The sequence below is a fragment of the Anopheles coluzzii genome, chromosome 2 (assembly GCF_943734685.1).
Source record: "Anopheles coluzzii chromosome 2, AcolN3, whole genome shotgun sequence".
NCBI classification, from domain to species: domain Eukaryota; kingdom Metazoa; phylum Arthropoda; class Insecta; order Diptera; family Culicidae; genus Anopheles; species Anopheles coluzzii.
This window is the reverse complement of record NC_064670.1, coordinates 124,994,453-125,019,885: the sequence shown is the minus strand read 5'-3', so window position 1 is coordinate 125,019,885 and position 25,433 is coordinate 124,994,453. Positions and strand designations below refer to the sequence as shown.

At 51.4% G+C, this 25,433-nt stretch overlaps 2 protein-coding genes across 4 annotated transcripts in view; both read right to left on the bottom strand.

Moving 5' to 3' along the window:
- Window positions 1–13: 13 nt before the first annotated feature.
- On the bottom strand, window positions 14–12,878 carry LOC120952761 (transmembrane channel-like protein). Its single transcript, XM_040372250.2, has 9 exons — window positions 8,616–12,878; window positions 4,775–5,127; window positions 4,166–4,667; window positions 3,767–4,092; window positions 3,506–3,616; window positions 3,256–3,447; window positions 1,600–3,181; window positions 1,424–1,528; window positions 14–1,360 (listed from the first exon to the last, which is right to left on the bottom strand). The coding sequence occupies exons 1-9, from the start codon at window positions 8,730–8,732 to the stop codon at window positions 26–28; spliced, it is 4,623 nt and encodes a 1,540-aa protein (XP_040228184.2). The 5' UTR covers window positions 8,733–12,878; the 3' UTR covers window positions 14–25.
- A 504-nt stretch (window positions 12,879–13,382) lies between these two features.
- LOC120948349 (AF4/FMR2 family member lilli) overlaps window positions 13,383–25,433 on the bottom strand; it is a 31,342-nt gene continuing 19,291 nt past the window's right edge. For all 3 annotated transcript variants that reach the window (XM_040364569.2, XM_040364568.2, XM_040364570.2), the window contains exons 4-7: window positions 20,035–20,180; window positions 16,320–16,508; window positions 16,007–16,129; window positions 13,383–15,150 (exon numbers count right to left, since the gene is read on the bottom strand). In XM_040364569.2, coding sequence (XP_040220503.2) covers window positions 13,987–15,150; window positions 16,007–16,129; window positions 16,320–16,508; window positions 20,035–20,180 — 1,622 coding nt within the window. In that variant the 3' untranslated portion in view covers window positions 13,383–13,986. The remainder of the gene's footprint in view (window positions 15,151–16,006; window positions 16,130–16,319; window positions 16,509–20,034; window positions 20,181–25,433) is intronic.

The window sequence follows — 25,433 nt, the reverse complement described above, 5'->3', positions numbered from 1 at the left end:
TGATTCTAAATGCAACGCATGCCCCTTAGCATGCGTTAGACGATTTTGCTTTTAATGTCGTACGATCCTGCCTAAGCTCGACGGTTAGCTCCTTCGGACCTGGCTCCGTCGGTTTTGCGGCAGGATCGTTTGGATCCTCCAGATCAGAATCGATGATGCACTCATCGCTCGACGTTTTGCTGATCGTTATCACTGGAATCTGTTCGATCCAATCGGCCGTCTTGTCCGCCATCTTCTCAGCCGGTGCTAGCTTGCCCTGCATTCGACGTCGTTCGGCCTGTGCCGCCATACGGAACCGTTCCGCCGTTGATGGACGAGTCCGTTCGAACTTTTTCCGTCCACCTTCGCCTTCATTCACTGCTGTTGTTGCTACTACTGTCGGTACTGTTCCCTCCGTTTGACGGTTCATATGCTCTACGGCACTTCGATCGAAACGAAACACATCCGAGCCGCTGGCATCCTTCGGGTCCTTGGGCTTTGGTTTCACTTGGATCGATGATCGATTCTTTTCATTTATCGTTCCAATAACTGGTGGCGATACGGGCAACGGAGACTCAGCGGTTAAACTTTGCAGTCCTCCACCAACACCAGCAGCAGCAGTAGATTCCAGCTCGGTAGTGAGCGAGTTTTCCTTCTGGAGAGCTTTCTTCATCATGCGCTGTAGCAGTTCCTTACGTTTGGAGCTGGAATTCTCCGAATCGGTTGCATTGTCCGTTGTCGACTGAAGACGCAGTTGCGTAGAATCCAGCACCTTGTGCCATGAACTTGAAAGCCCATTGATGCCGGCCATTCCAGTGCCCGGTGTCTGTTGCTGAGTGCTGGAGGCTATTTTAAACATTTTCCTACGCTCTTCAGTACGCTCCTTGCGTAGCTGTAGCTTGAGATCTTGGTTCGCTTCGCGCAACGATCCGGTAAGCGAGATCAGATAATAGATAATCAGAATGAGCAGAACGAGCAGCGGAATTACGGCAGCCGGCGATACAATATACTTGGTAATCATCTCCGGTATGATCTGTTCGGTTGCGTTCGTGAGCAGATGGTAGATGCGGTTCGAGTTTGAGAACGGGCCACAGTGCCACGATGGCTCCAGAAACACGATGGCATAGCTCACGGGAAGTACGCAAAGGAACAGCATGGTTAGCAGCAGAGCGAAGTAAAAGTTGTTGGAGCGTGATGCTCGAAAGACCACCTCGTGGGGAACGTTGCAGGTGAGAACGGTCCATGAGCGTAGATACAGTATGATGACCAGCTTCGCTATATTCAGCACGGCTAGCCCAGGTGAGAAAAACATGCCCATCCATACCATGCCCTGGTTGTTCACAAGATGTAAGATATTTTCTGCAATTTTGAAATCGCCGTACTAGAAGGAGAAGAAGAGATTAAATTATCAATTTTAAGCTAATATTTCATCCAAGAAACTTACTTTCGGAAACTTTTTCTCCAAATCCCAGCACCAGCAACTGTTCATGTACCGCACAAAGAGTGCTCTTAGAAAATCCAATATCAATGTCGACACAATCGTTACCAGCTGTAAAGGGGAAAGAGTGTTAAAGAATTATTTCCCTTCAAGCTTCCGTTTCTCGTTACTCGCATACTCACTAAATCCATAACGGTAAGCTTTGCCAACTCTTGTCCAAACATCGTCTCCCAGCAAAGCGACCGGATGTCTGCGTTTCGATACTTGCTTTCCTGCCCATCGGGAGGGTGTAAGTTGTCCGGAACACATACCCAACGATAACACGTGTTTGGAGATTCAGTAGTTGATAGAAAGTCCCCCTCACTGCTGCTCTCAGGTTGTGACGATTCCTTACGATCGGTCGGTCCTTCTGTTGTGGTTGGAAGGCTATCTTCCTCAACACCATAGAACTGTGTTGTTACATCGCTGGTAGAGTATGCTCTCTCTTGAAACTCTGTTGTCTGCTCTATCTCAACGTGCTTGTGCGATGAAGATTCTGTACCGGACTGTACCTCGGTAGACTTGTCCACACTAGACAATGTAGTTTGAAAGAGTTCCGTCGTTGACTCCAACTTTTGTCCTTCAGTAGTTGAAGGAGTCTGAAAGGCACTAGCTTCTTCCGATGTAATAAATTGATTGATACGATATTCTTCTTCTTCATCGTCGTCGCTTTCAGTCTGCTCTAACTCATCGTCTGCCTCCGAATAATAGTAATAATTAGCTAAAAAGTCGTCATATCTTCCCGTCACATAGCTGTGCAGCTCCGTGTACGTCATCGTTTGGAAGTCTTCCGTACTGACGGTAGGTGCCGTTGTGCTTTGAACAGTTGTAAAATTATCCATACTGCTGGTGTCATTCACCGAGATGGCAGTATCGTTGTGCTCTTCGAAATCATAAACAGCCTCTCGTTTGTTGATAGGAACACCTTCCAGCTTATCGTTCGGAAGCAGTCGGGCTCGATACTCCAAATAATAGTCCATATCTTCCTCGTCGTAATCGTACCCTTCGTAAGGCGACCGATATTCTCTCAGTGTGGTGGTTGGATTGAAGCTGGTTAACGGGAACTCACTCGTTGACAGTGCCGTAGTGGGGCTAAATTGTTCCGGCATGTTTGTTGTCGTGGATAAACTCGTCAACAAGAGTGTAGTTAACAGTGTTGCCGTACTGGTCACTTCCGAACAGTTGAACGGAACTCGAAAACAGCTACTCCCATTAGCCAACACCGTAGCCGGTCCAACTCCACTGCGATTAAAGTCCGCCACCATGTCCAATAACATCGATCGCTCGGAATGTACCATCTCAATGGGGACACCAGAAACGTCCCATCTTGCGCCCGCTTCGGGTAAAAAGCACGAAGAAGCCGAAGATGTAAAGTTGGTTGGCTTCATGCGTCGCAACTCTCCCGTCATGTGGGCAATTTTGTCGAACAGAGCGAAGATAAGCGAGTAAAGGTTCAGCATATTCAGCACCATGATGCGGGCGAGCTGTATGCGCAGCTGCTTTCGTGGATGATAGTACTCGATGATACCGAGCGCTTCAAAGATCATGGGGAAGAAGAACGAGATGAGCGACATGACGACGGTGATTTCGTTCCGTCTCCACCAGGAGTCGGACTCTTTGATGTCCATCGAGCGTTTCACAACCAGAATGACCTCGTACGCGGAGATCACTAGCAGACCGAGTATGAGAAAGTTCACCAGTATTCTCAGCAGAATGATCTTCCAGCTGGAGGAAGCACAAACAAAAAGATGGGTTCATTAGAAGATATCACCATGGCAACGCAGGCACTATTCACTCACTTTCGTGTGTCCTTTTTCTTCTCGGCTTCCTCGAGCAGCGCCTCCTTAAAGCCAAGTATGATGGAAGCCATCCGATTCTGTGCCGTTTCCATATGGCCGATCATGTAGTCCCACCCAGTGAACAGCTTCCATGAAAACACGTACTCATCGTCTTTGGAGGACAACTTTGACATTCGTGAGTTTTCTGCCATCCTGGAATGAAAGTGTTGCGTGAGCGGTTGTGAAACAGATATAATAACACGGTACGTACTTTTTCAACGTCGCCACAAAGCTGTAGATGTAAACTACCAATCCCGTGAAGAAGTAAGCCAACGGGAGATTGTAACCCCATGCAATCGCTCCCGAAAAGGTGGAATAGTAACTGGAAAAAGGAAGGCAAAAGCAAAGTGAAGAAAGGTTCCTTTCGTACGGCAGTATTGAAGTCACTTTTTCGTTGACCGAAATGAACTTCGGTTTGCGAGGAGAGCGCAGTCAAAACCGGTTTCTCACACGCTTTTTTTTCTCTCCTTACCCGTAAAACAAGGGCGAATACTTGAGATGACCCTCAAACTCCCAAATCGTGCTAAAGTTGCGCGTCAGTGCTAGCTCCTGCTTGGACATTGTCTTCCGTATGTCGCATTTAGCCTTCTCCGGGTCGACGTAAATTTCCTCCGGAACCATGATGAACACTACGAGCAGCACCGAGATAACAATGTTCACCGAGAACAGCCAGCGGAGAAAGGTGAAGTAGGACGCTACGACCGATCCGAAGTGGGACTCAATTTCCTTGATGCGCGATTCCCACGGTATCAGATAGGTGGCCAAATTGGCCAGCTCCCGCAGTAGCTGTTGCCATTTCTGTCGAGGTGAGATGAATGTAAATGAACCTTTTTTTTAGTTGGTGCGACAAGAGCTATTGCACACAACTTACCGTCGTGAGGAAAATGTTAAACTGTGCCAGCAGACTACGTGCCGTACGTGAGGTAAAGTGTTCCTGCAGGGCCCCTTCGTGGCGCGTGATGTAGCTCTTCGCTTGCTGTACGAGGCGCAACTTGCGCTTCATGCTAATCGGCTGCAGTTTGACCGTCTGCAGCACCTCCTTGTGCAGTCGAATCGTGTCGAACAGCTTGTCCTGCCGACCGGCCGACTCATCGCGCCCAATCGAATGGTCGTCCCCGGGCAGCGTAATGCCCGTCTCGCCCGAGCTGGTAGTGTAGACGCTCGAGCGACGGCGCCCATCCGGACCCAACTGCTCCGATCCGCCGAGTCCCATCATCTGGCTAGCCGGGCTGGACGTTCGTCGATGGTGTGCTCCTTTGTATCCTCCGCGCTTTTTCTTAACACTTGCTTTCCGCTGTATGATCGCATTAATACTGGCGGAATAGTCCTCATCGTCCTCCGATTCGCCACGCACAGCACCGGAGCCTGAGTCACTTTTGGGGAGTGGAGCAGCAAAAAACCACCACAAAAAAAAACGGAAAAGATGCACGATTAAGATATGTCAAGTTAGCACCTTGAGGTGACGTTATCAACAACCAACCCGCCAAAGAACGTGCCCCCAGCGACGTCCGGTGATTTCATAACGCTTCCGGTCGTCCCGGTCGTCGTAGCGAGCACCTTCACAGCTGTGCGCCTGGCACGTTCGGGCGGTTCGGCGTACGGTGGCGGCACCTTCGTCGGTGGATTGTTTCCGGCAGTGGCGGCATGCACCAGCGTACCACTAGCGCCATCGTGCGACGGCGGAACACTAATGACTTCCGGGCGTTGTTGCTCCGTGCTCAAATCACTGGCATCTGCGTCCGCGTCCTCGGGCAAATCGTTCGGCGAATGGCCGACGGGCGGGAATGCCCACGTGACCGAGAGCTGTGGCGACACGGACGAAGGTGGTGAGAGCTGGTGTGGGGTGGAGGGAGAAAACGGGAGAAGACGTTTGAAGACGCTCTACAATCGATGGGCACTTGCACTTCCCGGGACAACACAACAACAGTAAACACTTCGGGCTGTGCATGTTGCGATTAAAACGACACAAACGCACCAAAAATAACCTCAATTAACTTCACCTAACGATGTTTTGAGTTGATATAAATAGAACAACACAACGTAGAACGAGAGAGAAAGAGAAAGAGAACGAGAGACAGACAGACAGTCAACAGCAAACGCAACCACTCGGTTTGACGTTGCCGCTGTAGCAACTAATCGTCCAATGTGCACTTGGATCGATCGAACAACGCTATATTGGGTGCGATTATCGATATCCGACGTCTACGTCATTCCACACCCATGTACTAGCAGGGTTGATTTTAAAGTGCCACATTCCCTCTTGTCGGACGCGTGAAACGCAGACACGAGCTAAAACAAAAGAGAAGCTAACGAGCCGTCCTGGTGCTGGTGAGGTAGAGAGTGAAGGAGGGGAATTGGAAGGACACGAAAAAGGATCCGCACCAGCGTGTGCAATGGGTACAGCACGAGGGCGAGCAGCATGTTACATCGAACGATAATTGATTATGGCTGGCACCATTAATAATCGTTCTCATTACGTTACAGCACGACCGGTGTCGTCTGACGAAGTTGCCTCTGCCCGCACTAGCATGAACCGACGACGACGCCGTTCATGCGTGATGGCAGAATGGAATGAATTAAAGACGGTGTGGTGTGGCCAAGTGTGCGCCAGTGTGATAACGAACGGGCCTGTGATGCGAGAAAAATGGTTGGAATTTTGCGTGCGAGCGACTCCTTCCTCCTACTACACCAACCCAGCCGTGACGTGGAGTCGAGGTGGACGTGTCTACAATGTGGAATGGATGCTTGATTCTCTAGCGTTGCGTAGGGAAAGGTTTCATCAATTAGTTATCCTCGTGCTCGCATGCTTCATCCACCACGTTTCAAGCCTTCCGTGTTCGGTCTGGTGCAGGTGAATGGGAGCACTGGAAGAAGGTAAGAAAACTCCCAACCGACCATCCCCACCGTAGTGTCAGTCGTTTCGGTTGTGCGATTCGTGTGCTGCCACCCTACGCCAGAAACAGCTTGCTCATTTGTCTGCCCGACAGGGGGCGAGGGGGTGGGGGGTGGCCAAAAATGGGATTCCATTCGCTGAACAAAGCCCGGACCCACCCACCCGCTGACGCCCAGTGCGAATGTCATTAGCGTGTCTTTTTGGCTTCGCGGGTGGTCGATGTGTGTGTGCGTGTGGAGGAGGGGGGTGTTATAGGAGGAAAGAGGGGACCATTTCCATTCATGCAGCAAAGAAACACGGAACTGGAATTTCCCAGGTTTTTTCCCCTCCCGTTTTCGCTTATGCCGTGCCGTGTGTCTGTTTTATCTGAGAGGGCGTGTAAAGGCGTGTAATGGTTACAAGGTCATAAAAACGGTAGAATAGTAGAGGGGGGGAGAGAAAAGGGGTGTAGAATGACTGAATTCTTCAGTGGGTGGTAGTAGGTGGGTTGAGTTCGCGGGGGCAGGGGAGTGCTTTTTTCGGCTGTTGATTTTAGGCAATGTAGCAATCTGCTTTTTTAGCGATGAAAAGGCATGTCGCTCTGCACAGACAACTGCTGCCGGCAATGGGTTGGAATTTACAGCGAAACTTTTCGCATGGCTTGCTTGATATTAAAAAGCCTAAATTACGATTATGTTGCCAATAATTCAACTTGTAATTGGGATTTTTCACTGGAACCACTGGAAACACGCGGGAGAGTTGTGAAATAGTTGTTTTAAAATAATTATCAACGTAAATTAATGCTTTTTGTTATTTCAAAACAACACTGAGAGATTGAATTTAATGTGAAAGAGTTACGAAACACTATTATGCTGACGTTTTATGAGCCTGCAATTAAATAGCAACGCGGATCACTCCAAGCACCACTCTTTTCCAAGAAATCCCTTCACTGTTTAAACATCATTTAGCAATTGACACAGTTCAGCACAGGCGCTTCATTTACAACTCCACAACTAAAGCACTGAAAGAGGGAAGCACAAGAAGCACATCCAACACTCACTTATAACTTATTGCTTTTAGCACCAGCAAAGAACGGACCCAGATCGGCGCACAGAATGGTGGCGGTCACAGCGGTCGCGTGATTTTCGTCTCCCTTTGTAAAGCCCTTTTGGATCTGGCCTGAATGAGGAACCACCGTCCCGTCGGAAGGATTAATCGCAACTGGATCGCGCCAGATGCCTGTCCGCCGTACAAAAGGGCGTTCAGCTCGAGCACGTGGCGTGGACGGCGGCGGTGGTGGCGGTGGCGGCGGGTTCGGCAAATACAATAAGAAACCGCGCACTCAAAAGCTGCGATCTCGTTCACCACCATCCAACCTCCCGCTCCCCCCCCCCCCTTAACATTCCAAGCGGTGACGTAGGTATGTGTTTTTATTATTCCTACGCCCTTTTCTTCCGTTGTGCCTTTCTTAAGCCCACTCTCTCACGAAAGGACACGGTCTTTTTTGTGCTTTCGTTTGCCGTTTCTTCCACTTGCCGGTGCTGGTGCTGGCTACGGTAGCGCGCATACGGGAGGCGGTGATGGCCTTCTCCCCCCATTTAAGGATGTACCACCAGCTGCTACTGTGGTGTGGTGTGTGTGTGGCGTTTCGTGGAAATTGCCACCGCGTGCTGATAGTAATCGAAGGTGGTGTGTGGATCTGTTTTTTGTGCTGCCATTTCCTGTTGGCCGGACCCCTTTTGGCCCCGCTGTGGCAAAAGCGGTGGAGGGTGTTTTTATTGCTCTACTACGCTACTAAATTAATTTACCACGAACAGTGTGAAGAAGGGAGTAGGGAGCGAGGTTCCTTTTATTCTGGTTTCTTACAGCTCATTTTAGAAGAGAAGAGGAGCTACACGGTTCATTGAACGGTGTCGGAGAGGGTTGAAGGGACGCACAGACTGGCATTCAAACGGACATTCCCGGGGTGATGAAAACATGAAGCCGAGTTTTGTGCCACGCGCGCCCCGAACAATGGCATGAAGCAATCGAGCCTTTCAACTTTTCTCCGAAGCGTTGTACAGCTTCTCGTGGCGATGGTGCTTCGTTGGCAAAAAGGCCAAATGGCTAATGTTAGCTTTTCACACACATACACACACACTGAATGATTCACGGTCACGCTACGGTTGTTCCGTGCGGTGTGGTGTAACAATTATCTCTAGAAAGAATCACGCCCTGCCAGCCATTTGTCAATCAGCTAATCAGAAGAAGCGACTGCCGTTTAAATTACCCTCCCGAACAAAAGTGACCCCATCGCTTTTGTGCTTTTGTGTTTGTTTAATTTCTGCGTAGTGATTACGTTTGCACGCTCTGCCCGATTCAGCACCGATTTAGCACATTTTCCGAGCAAGTACGCAGCCAGTTTGTATGGAGTGAGCTACCAGGCGTCTCCATGACGACGCAACGCTACCTCATCGCCCAGCTGCAGCAGCGAACTGCCGGACGACTCTCGACGCCGCACACTGTCCAGCTTCAGTATGCCGGATGGTTTCCGGCGGGTTCGCTTCGGTACACCGCTGTCGCCCATTTCACAGTCACACACGCACGGAAACTTGCGCTCTCCGCAGCACGATAAAGCACACCACTGTGTTAACTGTCACACGTTCAAATCCGGAGTGAAGCCACGCTCGGCAACGACCGATAGCTGGGCCTGCCTGCCCGATACAGGTGTTGCTGCTTCTGCTGCCAAAACACATACACATACGTATGCAAAAGCAAAAAAAAACGAGGGAGAAAACGGCGACCACCATCACCGCTTCAACACCGCCGGGGTTCATACAATAAATATTTACAATTCATGTCTCTGAATCAGACCTGGGTGGCACCTGTGAGCGAGCGCGCGCGTGCCTGTAACCCGCTTTCGCTGCCATCCATTCCAACCGACCGACACCCAGCCGGGGACACATCGTCATCCAACAAACCACACCTCGTCGTGCAAGACCCGTCGTGGTGGTAGCTTACAACAACCACTCCACTCTCAGCATGCTTTCCACCCGTCGTCGTCGTTGGTGTTGTCACCGCCACCGGTTGCTTCGATGTGATGGAACCTGCTGTCCGTTGCGCTCCCCCTCTGTCCTGTAATTGCATGCGTGGCTGAGCGTGGCGACGGAAAAGAGCTGACGACGACGGAACGACGAGTCTGACGAGCTGTCAAATGAAATGGCTTCAAACTCGAAATCCAAAGCGACTACAAATTGGACCCTCCCTGGGGACCGGCAAGCACGATCGTCGTACCGTCGGGTTCAAAAAGGTGTATGTATGTGTGGTTGTAGCAAGGTAGAGCAGTTTTCGCCTGAAATTATACCTTCCGCATTGCACCCCACACAGCGATGACTGGGCGTCTCCATCAAAAACGGGTACGAACGGGGTGAGGGGGGAAAACCCGGTGCGGCGGGAGTGCGAAAACGTGTTTAGTAGCCGCTGTAGCGTAGGAGTGGATTTGCAACTTTTTCCACTCCCGGCAAGACACGATAAAAGCTCCCCCGTGGTGGTGGTGCGCTGATGGTAGTGGCCGGCCCGAGTTAATTTCGCCCGAGGGCATGAGGGCCATCCCAGCCAATCAAGTCGTTTTGCAGGACATTGATAGATTACCCTCTTGTGAAGCGAAGGGCCACATCCTTTTCCGCGTGGCAAAGCGCGTCGCAATGGGACCCTTGGGTGAGCCTTCCTAACCAACCGGTTCAACCAGACCGAGTCGTCCGGATGAGTTCATCGCTCAATGGCAGCAGGGTGTCCTCTTCCCCTATCCCTTGCTGTGCAATTTTTGCGTCACTTTTCATCGCACAACAGTAACAGCACAAGCAGCAGCAGCAGCAGCAGGCAAAATTTATGATGTGTGACTGCAAAGGCAAAGTTTCCCTCGCTTTTTCGCGGAACGGCTTTTCCACACAGGCACAGATTGGATTACAATGAATTGATTGAGGTGTTGCGGATGAACAGCAAAATGCAAAAAGAAAATGCAGAAGAAAATGTGAAAGATAAACGGGAGCTTCTTGTGCTTTGTCGAAACGTACTGCAAAATCAATTGACGGCAGCTGATGGAAGTAGAAAAGAAAAGGGGAGAGTAAAGTGAACAATAGATTGGATTTAACTTTCTCGTCTATTTTTTCCCCCTCTCCGGCTTACTAGGCGGCAAAAGTGTCGGCAAAAGGCTGCGAAACACGAACGACAGCTTCGGTAATCCCTAAGAGCGATAGTATAGTGCCGGCCTTGGAAGGGACAAAACTCAAACGCCAAAGTCTGCTGCTTGGCGCTTCGCCCGTTTAACGCCGTTGCCGGTTTGCCGGTTGTTACATCGCATTACTTACCTATAAATAAGGCTAAAGCCAACCGTGTGCTCTTGTGATAGGTAAAGTGGGGCTTGCATGTAGTGTGCGAACGCACCCGCAACCGAAAGTCATCATTCATCGCAGTGCTTACCATCCCGGGGCTGGAGGGTTTAACGAAAATAGGTTTTCGAAGCGCTGCCTAGAACAACAGCGCCTGCGGAAAGCTTCGAGTAATGCTGGAAAAGGGAGAGAAGAAAACAAAACAAAAAAAGAAACAACACACAAGGCAAAGAGAAAAGAGGCAGATCATTTCCTCCTTAGTCTAACCCCGATGGAAAGATGTTGGCCATCAATCATGTCACGAGAGACACATTGGACTCTTGATGGGCTCCTCAAGAATGCCAGGTCGCAGCACAGCATGATAATATTGCAGCACAGGGCCCAGCACACCGGGAAGCATAGACGAGCATCACGAGACTTCCACCTTTGGCTAGCAATGGGAGCAGAAACACAGTAGTAGGAGGCCATGCTTATCATAATGGTGCCCGACCGACCGACCGAAGCCATTAGTGAGGCTCATTAAAATATAGCAAAAATCCGACGATAATGCGAGCTGCGGTGATATATATATTCACTCGGAAATGCAGGAATGAAGGCGCAAAGCGGAGAATAAGAAAATGGCTCACCTTGTGGCGTGGATGCAATAATAACGATCCGCGCTCTCCGCGCTCCAGCCACAGCCAGTGTCAGTAACAAAGGTTCAATCGGGGTGTGCGTTTTTTTTGTCTTCACAGGGAAAATGTGTAATATTATAATTTTTATTCACTACTATCTTTTTTCCATAAATTTTTCTCCTGTCCACTTTCCCGCGCGACGTAGCGCGGGACGGGAACACACGCGCAGGAAGCTTACAAGCGAAAATTTGGGTTTGGGAATGGGAATGGAATGTCTTGGAGAGGCAAAAAAGGGGGGAGGGTTTTTGGAAAATTAAACTACTTACAAGCTAAGATGTATGACGGTTGTGTGGGGGAAAAATGTAAAAAAAGCACGCCTCTGATACGTGAAGAGTTATGTAAAAATCTAAACCAAACTGTCTCGCGCAACAAAAGCACGGATCATCATCTTCGGTGGAAGATGAAGAATGGGAGGATAGAGGTTACAATATACGAAATTGGGAATGTGCCGGGGGATGGGCCCCCTTAGCTGTTATAAGCGCTCTAAGTAACACAATTTTGTTCGTCCAGCTCAGTCTTGACGGGGGGGAAGAAGTGACGTTAAATACGTTTTAATTTAAAGATATATATGAGAGAACGTCCTCGACGGCGTCCGAGAGTCTTAAACGGGGGTGAAGCTGAACATGAACAGATGAGCGCGCAACAACTCGTAACTCTAATGCGTGGCCAAGAACGTGTACGCAGCAACAGCAAGATACGCAGCAGCAGCAAACGCGAAAGCGTGAATGGAGAGGTTCTATAATTAGCGCGTGCCTTGTTGGGGGGCACGCGGATATGAGAGGACAGCAGACAGATATGATATGAGTCGCGAGGGCCACTACGCCACTAAGCTGCCGCTACTTTACCCCCTCTTTACACACTAAACACGTGTCGGTTACGCGCTTACACGCAGGCTCTCGTTTAGTTATCTATGGGTGGATAACTTGTTGCCCAGCTGGGCCGCTTGCTCTTGCTAATGGGCGCCATCCTTCCCGCTTCATAATGAGGATTACCGGTTTTGGTGGTTATCTTTCGGCTTAGGCTACCAAGTAGTATGGAGCAGTAGCGTACACTACCGTCTCTACCTTAAACGCACCCTCTTCTATCGTATAAGCTACCGTTGTTTCTTCGTTTTTCACTACACTACACCATCCAAGTGTGCCGCGAAACGGAAGGAAGGAAGGAATGCGTGTTTTGGCGACAACTGGTTGTTGCTTTTGGCGGGAGAAAATGCAGAGCATCGTTCGTGCACCACGGCAGAACGTTCCGTTTCTCCTAATTCCCGGTCGTTTCGTGTGTGTTTGTGTGTGTATTTCGAGTTTTTTGTTCCTTGCTGGCGCTAAAATCTCGCTTTCATGGCGTGGGTTTTGAGTGTGTTTGTCTGTCTCTGTGTGTGTATGTTCGCATGATGAGCAGGAGTGAGGGGGTGTGTGTGGTTCCTCCGCGGGTTTAGCATACCCAGTCTAAGGCCGGAAGGAAACGGTCTGTCACACATCCTCCCCGCTCCTCCTCCCACCCAAACACGCTCTCGCGCTCTAGTCGTCCACATCGCTGGCATCGCTCGCCGAGGGTGAGGCGGCGGTCGTTGTCAGCCGCACCGGTGGCAGCTCGCTGCCCCCACCGCCACTGCTGACACCCCACCACCGTTGGCCACCGCCTCCTCCGCCGCCGCCGGCCAGCGGTGGCCAGCGGCGCCGGGGCTAGAAGGTGGTCACCTTGCCGAGCTTGAGGCCGAGCAGCTTCTTGCGCTTCTTCACGCTCAGCTTGCTCCACAGGTTGCTGGTGCCCTCGACCAGCAGATACTCGTCGCACAGGTCGACCCCGGCGCCGGCCGAATGCTCCTTCGCCAGCAGGTCCACCATATCGACGTCCGACTTCTGGTTGCGCTCCGAGCGCGAATCGCCCGACACGAAACCGGACTCGGGCCGGGACAGCGACTGCGTTTGGTTCGTCCACTGGAGCGTGTGGAACCAGCGGGCCACCTTAGCCGTTGATGAGAGCTGCCAAAAAAGAGGAAAAGTCAGCGTCATTAAAACTTCAATGAACAAACCGATTTATCGGTCGTATCGAGTAAATTGCGCCTTTTTCCGGTGTGTTTCTGTGGACCGTCGGGAGGACGTCAAAGAGATAGAAAGAATTGCGGAAAGAAGCAGATGCCGACCCCGAAAAGCAACGCCCTTCGGGGCAATGGTCGGTAATGAATGGTTTTCAATTTTCCCCCACCGATCGATCCCATTTCCCAACGATAGTCATCTAGCGGTAGCAACCCCGTAAACCCCGAAAAAGATAAAGGTAAAAGGTGGAAAAGGCAAAAAACGGGAAGAGAAATACCCCGGGAAAACGCAAAAAACACCATTGTGCCATTGGCCGCTTGGAATTGGTCTTCTTTTTGTTGTTGTTAACTTAACTTTGAACCTTTATTTGCTAATCATCGTTACCATCACCGTTATTGTGTCATCATGAGCGTTCAATTTGAAATTGTTGCTAATATTTACAGTTCTTCTTCCTTCGTCGCTTGTTTCGCCCCCACACGGTAATGTGTTCTCCTACCGAGTGCGATGGATGGAAACGACGTTCCGAGACCGTTCCGACCCGAAAAACCTGAACCCAGTCTGTCGTTGATGGTCTTTCGGTGTGTGGTGTGTCTTTCGACATAATTACACGCTATTTAGGTTAGAAAACCGACTAGATACATAGAGAAAGAGAGAGAGAGATGAAGATAGGGAGGATATTGTAACGAGAAATTGTGGTCCGAGTCCGCATGCACCCGCCGTTGTCACCGCCTTCGTCGCCTTGGTCACTATTTGGTGGTGTGCCGGGCCCACTGAGTGCGCTGGACCTGGCTCATGATCTGGCTGCGGTTTGGCACCTTCTCGCTGGTGCTGCGCGTGATGAAGCTCGGGGTCGCCGGCAGCTTCCTCGTGACGGTGGTGCCGCTCTCGTCCGTCACCTTGAGCGTGACCAGACTGGGAATGGATGTCTTGCTGCGCGTGCTGTCCTTCAGGATCGAAACGTTCCGGGCGCTGCCCTCCCGGCTGGCCGTGCCGCTCGTGCCCGAGCTGCCACTCGCACCGCCGCTGGTCGGCAGCTCGGAGAAGGAGGCCGACTTCCGGCTTGGTCCGACCGCCGGAATGTCTAACTGTTGCTGGTGCTGCTGTTGGTGCTGGTACTGTTGCTGCTGCTGCTGCTGCTGTGTCGACTGACTCGACGTCTGCTGCTCGTTGGGATTAATCGGTACCACCACCTTCACCTTGCCGTCCGGATCGATTGTGGTGAGTGTGCCGACTTGCGACAGTGGCTTGATGAACGGGCTCGTCCCATCGTCGTCCGTGCGGAGCGATTCCATGCCCTTCTCGAGGCTGCGCGCTAACCGGAGCTCGTCGAACAGCGTGGACGTGGAAGACGCATAGGACGGGCGGTTCGAGCGTTGGCCAGTGTCGGTCAGGAAGCCTGCCCCACCACCGATAAGCCGGCTCGAGCCGGAAGACGTTGCCGTCGGTGAGTTTTTGCTCGAACTGTCAGCGGACGGTGGTTTGCTGGTGGAGCCACCGGCCAACCCGGCCCCGAAGCCGGCCGCACTCGGGTTTGTGAACATGAAGTTTGGCACGCCTGCGGCTACTCCGCCCGCCGTCACACCCTGCGGCTGCGTCGGGGCGATGCTGGTCGGAATGGCACCGGGATAGAACGCGCCGGGGAAAGTGCCACCGGACAGTTGGGTTAGCAGCGATTGGTTCAGCTTGTACAGCTCCTGCTGGGCGGCCAGTGGGCTGGTGGGTGCCGCGGTGGGCGCTACCAAACCGGCCAGTGACTGCAGCTTGTGCAGTTGCTGCAGGGCGGGCGTAAAGTTTAGCCCGGCTGCCCCGAGATTGAGCAGTTCGGTCAACTGTTGCTGCTGTTGCTGCTGCTGCTGCTGTTGCTGCTGTTGCTGCTGTTGTTGCTGTTGCTGCTGTTGCAGGAAGGAAAACTAAAAAGAAGGGAGCAAAGTGTTAGTATGAACGTGGGAGAGCCAGAGAAGGGCAAAGCGCGGCGGTCACGTTTTTGCACGTGCGCAACGAAAAGCGCATGAAACTTACCTCGGACAGCTTCCGGCTCAAATGGCACGCACGGACGGCTTTGGAATCGTGTTAGGCTTGCAGGCTATTTAATCAGCATCGATCAAGTTATGGACACACACACAAACACATACAAAACACACAGCAAACCTAAACACAAGCAGCAAGCAAGCACGGTTCGTTCGGTTAGTCGCTCGCTTGCTGCGAGATTGCATAACTTTGGGCGCTTTTTGACTCGTTTCGTTTGCGCCTTCGGGCGACAAGCGTGGGGCGATGCGGGGATGATTGCGATTTGGGAGCAGTGAGGGTGGGAAATTGGACTGGTAGGAAAATATATAGCTTAACCGGACCGGCGAGAAGGGGGCTAGGGATTAATGCTTCCGATTGGTATTTGTTTTCCTCCCTTTTTTCTTTCTTGCTTTTCTGCTTTTCCGCCTCTCGAGCGGCTGCTTTTGAGCGAGATGAATCGCCTCGCGTGACTCAATCACTCACACCGAGAGGGTGTTGTGAAGGAAAAAATTACTGCAGAAACAAAAACAGACAAACAAGCGCCTGCGGCATCATAACGATGGGAAAGGAAGGAGGTCATAAAATGTCGGGGTGTTGGTAAATTAGAAGACAACAACGTAAACACACAAACACACACACGAAAAGGCGCAAAAAGGGCGATCCTGCGAACACACAGAGAAACTTCCCATCCTCCCCACACCCGTTCATCACCCTCAAGGGGGGGGGGGGGAGGAGGAAAGCTCGCTCACTCGTTCTTACCTGAGGTGCGATACCGATGGCGGTTGCGGACAGTCCCGGTCGGTCCGGTTCGTGATAGCCACCGAGGGATGCAATGTGCTCTAATAGCTCACGATTTTGCTGCAGCAGCTGCTGGATACGTGCCTGCAGAGGGCGAAGAAAGAACACGAAGAAGAAGAAGAAGAAGATTAAGTAGAAGCAAACCCAGAGCCGTTACAAGGGATGATGATGGGCGCGCTGCAATCAAGACAGAGAGTGAGAGGCTGGGCGGCAAATTATTGTAATTTGCTGCAAAACCCTCCTCTCCCCAGTATCACGGTCCCTCTCCTCTTACCTGGGCTTCCATGCGGGCATTCGTTTCCGAGATTAGCTGCTCACGGACGAGCATCAGCTGGGCCAGCACTTGGCGCGTTTGCTGCTGCTGCTGGTCGAGCTGGTCCCGCAGGTTCGTCATTTCGCGCGATGTCGACAGTGGGGAAGATTTGGCCAACGATGATGATCCCACTTCGGGCGGTTCCTTTTCCTGTGAACGAGAGCGAGAGAGAGAGAGGGTGGGAGATAGTGGATAAATGCGGTGTGCATTAGTTTTATCGCGCCAAGGGAATCCTGCAGTAGTATCTAGCCCTACACAAAGACGACGTGACGGGCGTCGTGGAACGTGTCCCAACGCGTGGAACAACCAACCACCGGCTGCTGGTAGCGTTGGGAGCCGTCTGGATTGTTGTTGTGTGGCTATGAAAGGTTAAATGACGAGCAGCAGTTCCGGCACTGATTTCGCATTAACCTGCTAACAGGTTGGCTTGGTAAGACGCGGCAACTGCCTTTGGAGTGGTTTGGCTGCCGCGTTTGCGAGAAACCAATAATCTAATCAAAGATTCGATTTAAATTGAGCGTCGTCAATAGTGTTCTTCTATTGGCGGAGGGCGCACGTGCGTTTGTATAGCGTTGCCAGGAAATGGTGCGTTTCCAAGGCGAGAGTGCCACTTGGGCCGGGATGGTTGACTAGATGCAGGGTTACTAATGGCGGACCTAGAGACCGAGAACGTACGACGAAGACGGCACAACCAAGGTGTCTTTATTAAGGAGGTGAATTGTTAGCGCGTTTTCCGGGCGCCATCATTGAGTATTGTTATGTCAAATCGCATACAATTTTCTATACTCCCCTACAGCCCTCCCCGATTTTAATACCGGAGCCCCCAGTATTGTTATGTCAAGTCGTGAAATGTCAATTTGCTCTGAAGCACTTCACCTCCTATTATCCATACACCTTGGGCACAACCACTGGAGTGTCAAATTGACTTTTGATGATTTTGATGTCGTTTGGTGGGGGAAGGTATGTATAATGATATAATCCACAAACGAAAATACCCTCTTAGACGTATAATGCGCCTTTTAAAAGACCATTTGAAGCTTCTCAGCCTGACGACAGGTTGATCGTAAACATATCCCAAGCGTCAATACACATTGTTGGCCCTTGCCTAGTAAATGTAGTGTTTAACACCGCACATTAACGTCATACATATCATACGGATGGGGATAAAAGCGTGCGAGAGAATTAAAAATCTCGCAAACAAAAGTAACAAACAACCCTGCACGGTTGGGGAGAGCAGCAGGAGAAGCTGGGAGATGCTGGAAAGATCAGAACCTTTTCTGGTTTGTTGGAGCAGGTGGTGTGGAGAGCGGAGGATGGTTTGGAAAATTCGTTTATATTTCCCCGTTGCACATCATCGATCCCCCCGAAGTGTCCTTTTGTTCCAAAAGTTCTGCTCGAAAACATCACCCTCTTCAACGCCACAGCCGCAAAGTCCTCTGCTCCCTTCCTTCTCCCCCCCCCTCCCATCCACCACCTACCACTGCCACGCCTCCTCACTTTTGTGAAAAAGGTTTTATTTATGGCACTCGCAAAACCGTCTCCATGTCGCCCTGCCGCCGCCCGTCTTCTCCCCCCCCCCCACAGGCCGCATTCGCATTGCTTGCCTGCCGTTCCACATTCTTGACGCTTGTTTAAGATTAAATACAAGGTGCCATCACTTTACTGCTGCCCCTGGTTGGGGGGTCCAGGGGACAGAAGCACCTCCCCCCGGCTCGCCATCTCTGTAGCATCGTTCGCCCTCAGCCCCGCAATCTCCAAATATTATCGCGTGTCCTCGCACAGCGGAGTGGGAGCTGTACGCTCCCATAAGCAATTAAAATTCTCCCTATACCCCCACCACCCTGGTTCGCTATCTCCCCCCCACCCCCTCACCATGCCACTGGAGCAGGGCGGAAAGTTACCCATGGTCGGTCCCCCATTTCTATGGAACCGTAAAAGGCGTCCTTTCTAAGCTAAATTTTATTATGGGACACCCAGGAGAGGGAGAGAAAAAAAAACATGGGAAGGAAACACCGAACACTCCAAACTTTTGTCGTGCCAAACTGTCAACGAGCAAGATGAGGGGTGGGGGGGAGGGAAGGGCAGAGTGTGAGCGGGTCTCTGGCTGGCTGGCTGGTGGTGGCGCGCATTAGCAGTGGGAAATCTAATTATCTTCCGTCGAGCGGGCAAATGTAAATACATAAGCATATCGTGCATAAGTGTATCCGCTTTTGAGGCCGAAGAACGTGGGGCAGTCTGGAGGGAGGACTGCAGGAGTAGGAGGAGGATGCTGCGGCTGGGTTTGGTACTCCCGTCACCGGTTCTGGTACGTTTACGGAAGGAAATTCCTTTTCATTTTTCCTCTCAATGGGACTCGGGGGCAGCGAATGAACGGACCAGACGGAGTGTTTGTATATGCTTGTGTGGGTGTGTTGGTGTGTGTGTGTGAGCGAAAGTGTGAAGTGGAGTGCAAAATTATATTTTGTGAAAATGTCTATTCTTTTCACTGCTGAGTGACGAAGCGGCGGCGGCGACAGAAAGTTCTTCCAGCGGCTTAGGAAAAAAAACATTCCACACTCCTCCGCCCTTAGTGAGCGGACGGCTCCAAGGGGCGAGCAGGGGGGAGACTTTTGCCGGACGATGGTCGTGGCGTCCCCGTGCAAACAAAACCGCCGTCAGCCATCATCATCGCGCAAAAACATCATCGCGCGGTGTGTGCATCATCGGTGCGTGAAATTGTATTACGGGCAATTTTCAACCAAAAACCAAAACGCAGCAGGCGGCGGTGAGTGAATCGATGTTTTGTTTTGTTCTGTTTTTGTGTGTGTGTTAGCTTTTTTCAGCGATTGGTTTTTCTTAATCTGCTAACCATCGAAAACCATGGAAGGGGGAGCAGCAAACAAATCGATCCGATCGGCGGAAGTGATGAACCCACGCCAGTCCCAAACGGCCAGCTTCCGTTCGGAGACCACCCGGGAGAACGATGCTGGGCAGATGGCGCGATTCCCAGGAGGCCGGAGGCAGGAGGCAGGTTCGCTTTCATCAATCACGCGTTTTCGGTGAAACGATTAATGATGTTTGCATTCCATTTCAATCAGTGAAATATAGAACACGGTCTGTGTAAACTTGGCAAGGGGGGGGGGGGGGGGGGGTCGAATTGGCTTTAATTAAGCTTTTGCTTGGGGCACAAAAAATAATGCAAATGGACCCACACCTTCACAATATGGTTTAGTGTATTTAAAGGGCTCCTCGTGAAGTTTCAGCAAACCATTGAGCGCACAATTTCATTACCGGATAAGCTAAATGAAGCGGAAAGCGGTAGATTTAATCCGGAAGTTGGAAGTTGACCCGGGGTTGAAGAAACGGGGTAAAACTTTGCATGACGATGGTGGTCCCTCAAATAGCTTCCCACACACAAAAAGGTGATGAAAGTGAAAAGTGGATCAGAACAATCCAATAAAACGATGGCAAAAATCCCTGCGACGACCGACACCTCTAAACAGACAGAGAAGGGGAAAGCGAGCGGGGATCGTTAAATATTGAAATCACTCGGTCCCGGTGTGACACGTTTTTCAATTACAAACGATCCACACCGCCCGTCCGTTCGTCCACTTTCGGGGCCCGGTTGTGCCGGAAAGTTCCACCAACCCAAAACAAAGTCCTGTGGGGATAAAAGTCCTGCTCTCTCTCTGCTTACCTGTGCTGTGGACGATCGCTGCAGACTGGTGCTGCTGGTGGCGGCCGGTGACGACGGTGAGGCCGGGGCCTGCAGCAGGGCCAGCTCCAGATGGTCCGGACGGGTCAAACGGGGCGAATCGCTGTGGTGTGCCGCTATCGCCGGATCTGAAATTAATCGATAATTTATTAGACCGAGAACCATCATTTCCTTCTCGCCGTAACGCTATTATGGAAATCCTTCACATTTCCGGGACAGAGAGAAAGAGAGAGAGGGGGAAGGAGGATGGTTTGTAGTTGATTGCATTCCCGAAGAAGGCGGTGGCGGTGGGTTTGAGAGGGAGCCAATTCCAGACATTGCACTTTAGGGCAAGCAACATTCCTCGCTCCCGGGGCTCCAGGTGGGAAACGGGTGGAATCAAAGCAAGAATTCGCTTTGCCGATTAGATTTGGAGCAAGCAGCCAATCGCTTTGAACTGTGTCTGTGGTAGCTTGGAGCGCCGGTCAACGTTTTCAGGGTCGGGCGGGCGAGGTTTGCTTGCTAGCCCGATCCCGATGACTCGTGCAATGACGTCGTTGATGGAGGCCAGCTCGGGTCTTCTAGAACCGAGGCGGGTGCATCGTTTAAACGGTGTTGGAGCAAACGGGGTACGGGGTTAGAATAGTCCGCGTCTCTCGCGTCTTCGTTTGACTGTGTTGCAGCGCGGAGGGCGACGAGTTGGACGAAGGTACGTGCGAGAGAGAGAGACAACAAGAAACGAACGCTATATTTAGACCAACAACATCAATCCACCGACAACATCATCGTTCGTTCTACGGCTTGCCCCCTCCCCCGTGTTGGACCCCCCACCGCCAACCAGCACCACGATCGTATCCCTTTTCAGGGGTTGGGGTATAGTGCGCGCGGCCCTAAGCCCTGCTGGGAGGATAGATTACAGTGTCGAACGAGTTTGGACAGCTGGTAGCCCCTGGTAGCGCTGACCATGTCCACCCAATTGGATGTCCCAATCGGTGGAGGTTCGAGGCGGAAGAGTCAAGATCGTCCTCACCGCAAACGTCACCGCTGTCTGTCATGGTCACAAACCAGTTGGAATAGGGCGGGATTAGCACGGCGGGAGGGGGGTAAATGCAGAACGTCCAAGCGGTCCTAATCCCGGCAGGTGGCCAACGAGGAGGAGGATGCAGGGAGGCATGGAAAGGTGACATCCCTCTCTTTCTCATGCTCGTACCAACGATTGGACATGAGCACGGCACTGTGTGCAACAATTTTGCTGACAGCCGATTGATCAAAGATGTGCAAAAGAATGGCCAGGCACCATCGTTGGGCCCTTTATGGTACCACAAACAAAAAAAACCCTCGGGTACACCGCAAATCCGGCACCTGCACGGCAAAGCGAATGAAAAATCTTCCCTTCGACAGCACGACATCGCAACGCTGCTGGCCAGCAAATTTGTGTTTTGTCTAGTATGCAATCGGTGCGGCTTGTGTGGTGGCATTTACTAAAAGCATGTGTGGCATCATATGAACAAGCCCGCCGTACAATACTTGAGCGGCCTATCATATCGCAAGTACAAATATTGAATGTTTGCCGATTAAAAAAAGAAAAGAGTAAAGACCACCATCGCTTTGTCTCGTCCATTCGCACATTAATCGTACCCTTCCTTCTTCTTCGCCAGTTGGCAGTCGTATTGCCCGGTCTGTTTTGACGTTCCGCCCTTGATTTTCCTCACGCAGCAGAAGGGGAAGCTGCTGATGGAAAATTAGATTTTTCTCTCTTCCTCCCTTTTGCTCTCTCGCACACTTCCTGGTTGCGTTTGCTCCATGCTCCATGCTGTCTGTCGTTTACCGGTAACATCAATTTAATTCCCCCCCTCACGAATGAGTCCATGTGTGTGTTTGTGTACGGCGGTACCGCGCGGCACGGGGTAAATCTCACCGCGTGCTAAAGTCGCAAATGAAAACGTAATCATCACAGACAAAAAAAAAGCATAAAACATCCCGCCGCCTTTTCACAGATCACACACACACACACACACACAGGAGATTGAAAGCGCAGTTCCCCCGCAGTGCGCCGTGGCGGAAAATCTGCTTCCAAAAAGCCTTTCATACACGCACAGAGACACACACACACATACGCACACAAATCATACATTCAACACACGCTGTTGATGGGGGAGGGAGCAAAAATTGTGAAAAGATACACTAATTAAAAACAACACAGCAGAAAGCCGGTGGCCACCGCTGAAGAATGGCCAGGGCGGCGATGGACAAGGCGACGCGCGCCGGCAAGAAAAACGATTCAATTTGCTCTCAAATGACATGTTGTTTATACATTTCGGGCTTCAAAGTTGTATCCTGATCCTGCAGGGCATCGATTGATGTTGACCGACCGAAGTGGTGGTGGGGATAGACGGGTGGGTGGGTGTTGTACGTGCGAAAGGCGAACAAACTCGCCCAGACATTGATGCGGTATAATTCATAGCAAATCAAAGTCACGTTTTCAGCAAAATGAAAAACAAAGAAAACACACGCATAAAACAGTTTCAACTGGACAGGTGGGTGGAACCACACCCGTGCTACCCCACAGTAGGGGGGGGGGGGTGAAAAGGTATAGGTAAATATTATCGATAAGCAAACGGAAGAAAAATATGACTCCCACTAACAGTTATCCGCTGCTTCCATCGATCACGAGGTTGATCTCGTGAACGCGCAAAAGTTGAACCCCGTGGGGGAGGGGAGAGTTCTGGGGGGTTAAATCCCATGCACTCAATCACCACGGCGGCCACGTGGCCCTGGTTCGCATTGCGTGACGCCATGTTGACAGACTTCTTCTTCTACTTCCCGCCCTTGCATTCACCCGGCCGGGTGTCCGAGCAGAGTCCGACATGTGGCCAGCATGTTTCATTTTGCGTGTCCCCGATTGAAAGCGACAGAGTTCCCCGCTGCGCGCGAGAAGGAAACACATCGTGTAGGTGTAACGGTCCTCTCCTGCCCGACGCTCTGACGTCATTGTGCACCTTGAAGTCGTCGGACCCGGGGAGCGATCGGGTGAAAATCATGCGGCGGATCGGTCCGGTGCAGAGTGAAACGCTGATGCTCCACGAGGACGCCGCAGCATCAGAAGCAGCAGTAGCAGCCAGCCGCTCTATGGAAAGGGACGATGTGTACGACCATAATCCGCGTGCAATGTGACGTTCATTTGACAGATAAAATTCGGGTGCCCTGCTCAGAGAGGGAGAGAGGGGTGAAACGAAACCCCCCCCAAACACGAGATCTTTGCACGGCCGCTAAATTGGGATCCAAGCGTGTATGCGCACCAAAAAAACGCACACACGACACGACGCACCACTGATGCTCACTTCATGGTGATGGTGGCGATGATGATGCAGCAGCACACGCGATCGACGGATCGTCACATCGAAGGCGTACGGGGATTAAAAAGAAGCAAACATTCTATTAATCTCCACATACACACCGAGGAGAGTGATTGAGTGGTTTTTGGCCGCCGATGAAGACGGCTTCCCGGCACCGATGGTTTAATGGCGCAGAGGAGGGATTAAGGGAATGGCAAAGAGATCACACCCCCTCCGTGTGTCCACCGTTTAATCAATCAACCATTAACGCCTCATCGACTTTGGCGCGTCCGGTTTTGACGATTGGCAACGGGGCAAGAAAACGGCCCAAGAAGCAGAACATTGTACGCGACACACACACACACTGAGAGAGTCTCTCTTTCTCTCTTGTTGCGTGTCTTCTGTTGCGCTCTCCTCCTTCTCCTTCCCCATCAAATCATACGCTTCAGTGGATGGCGTGGTACGGAACGTTTGATTTTTCACACAATTTTCGTTCATCACCACCATTCCTCTCCCTGCTCACCGATTTTCATTTCCGCTTGTACGTGTGCCACGCAGCGAAAACGCACACACTCGCGCGCGCGCTCACGCCTCACGCCTGGAATCAAGCCGAATTAGAGTGAGACGGAAAGTGGAACAACCTTTCGACCGCCGGCGTGAGCTTCGGAAGAAGTGATTTATTTGGCCAGCGTAACCGATCGAAACCGGCAATTAATCACCAGCGTAAACAATAATAAGTCGTGTGGGGGGGGGGGGGGATAGGGTAGGAGGTGGGCGGGTTGGTGGGGTTTTGTGAATTTTATTTTGATATTGTAAATCAGATCATTTCGGGGACCAAACTCTAGTGATCGATCGAGCAGGGGGGAAGGTGCGAGAATTGGCTCACTGTTCCGGCCAGTCGCACATCTGGTTAGAAAGCGACGAGTCTGGTAAGCAGCGGGTAGGGAGGAAGGTTGTCGAGGGGCAGAGTCGAAGATCGTAAGAAAATAAACACAATCTGTTTCGCTCTCGAGCTCCGGAGCGCAAAGCGGCAAGTCCAGCAGGCCAGTTTTCTTTTATTTTCGATGGCTTTTCCGGCAACCACACAAACCCCGGCCACTGGACTGGTAGACGGAGCTTCCTCCATCCCAACACAAGCAGAAGAGCCGTTGAAAAACAGAGCGAATGAGCGATAGTGTATGGCGCTTGCCTTGGCTTGGCTTAATGGTAAGATATTACTGCTGGCGCAAGGTTTTTTTTCGTCCATTGCGTTGTTGTTTTGTCCGTAACATTACTTCTACTGCTTGCTGCTGCTGCTGCTGTTGCTACTACCATGTACTATTTCTTCTGCTGATGCTGCTAGCCGAACACACACACGTTGTACGTGACGGTTTATTTATTCAACAAACAACGAGGTAGGAAACGAGACTCTCGTTTCAATCACACCCCGAAAGAAGCCATTTCCGTCCCTACAACTACACACACGCACACACACACACACACACCCTTCGATCTCGTTGCCCTAGTCCGCTGCCCATGTCCCGAGAGAAATAAGATCTGCCATTGTACGTCAGCAGTGAGGGACTTCCTTTTGGTGGCAGAACGGTTCAGGCCCGCGCGCGCGTACCACGTATCGTGTTCTGGTTCAGTGAAGCAAGGATTCTTTTACTCTCTCCCCCCACTGTGCCAAGAAGCCCCATCTTCACCCAGCCTTGCGAAGGATTCCTTGCTCGGTGCGATAATTCGCTCACGCTCACATGCCACGTCCACGTGCCCCGGCGTGACGATGCGAGAATATTTTAAAAGCAAATGAAACCATTGGTCCTCCTGGCCGTCGTCGGATTCGCTTTTGTGTGCCGGGCTAAGGACAGGTGTACAGACAAACACGCAGCACAGCCTGGGCAACATAATTACGTGAGTTTTGTGCGAGAGTTTCCGCCGTGTAGCGTTGCGCGAGCTTGTCAGAAGTGTAAATTTCCCAACTTGCTCGTTCGCCCCCCGCCGTTCCCAACCCAACATCAATTGAGAAACGCACGTAAAGCAATCGCGTAAGACTGGTGGGCTTCTGCCGGTCCTGTTCACCATTGC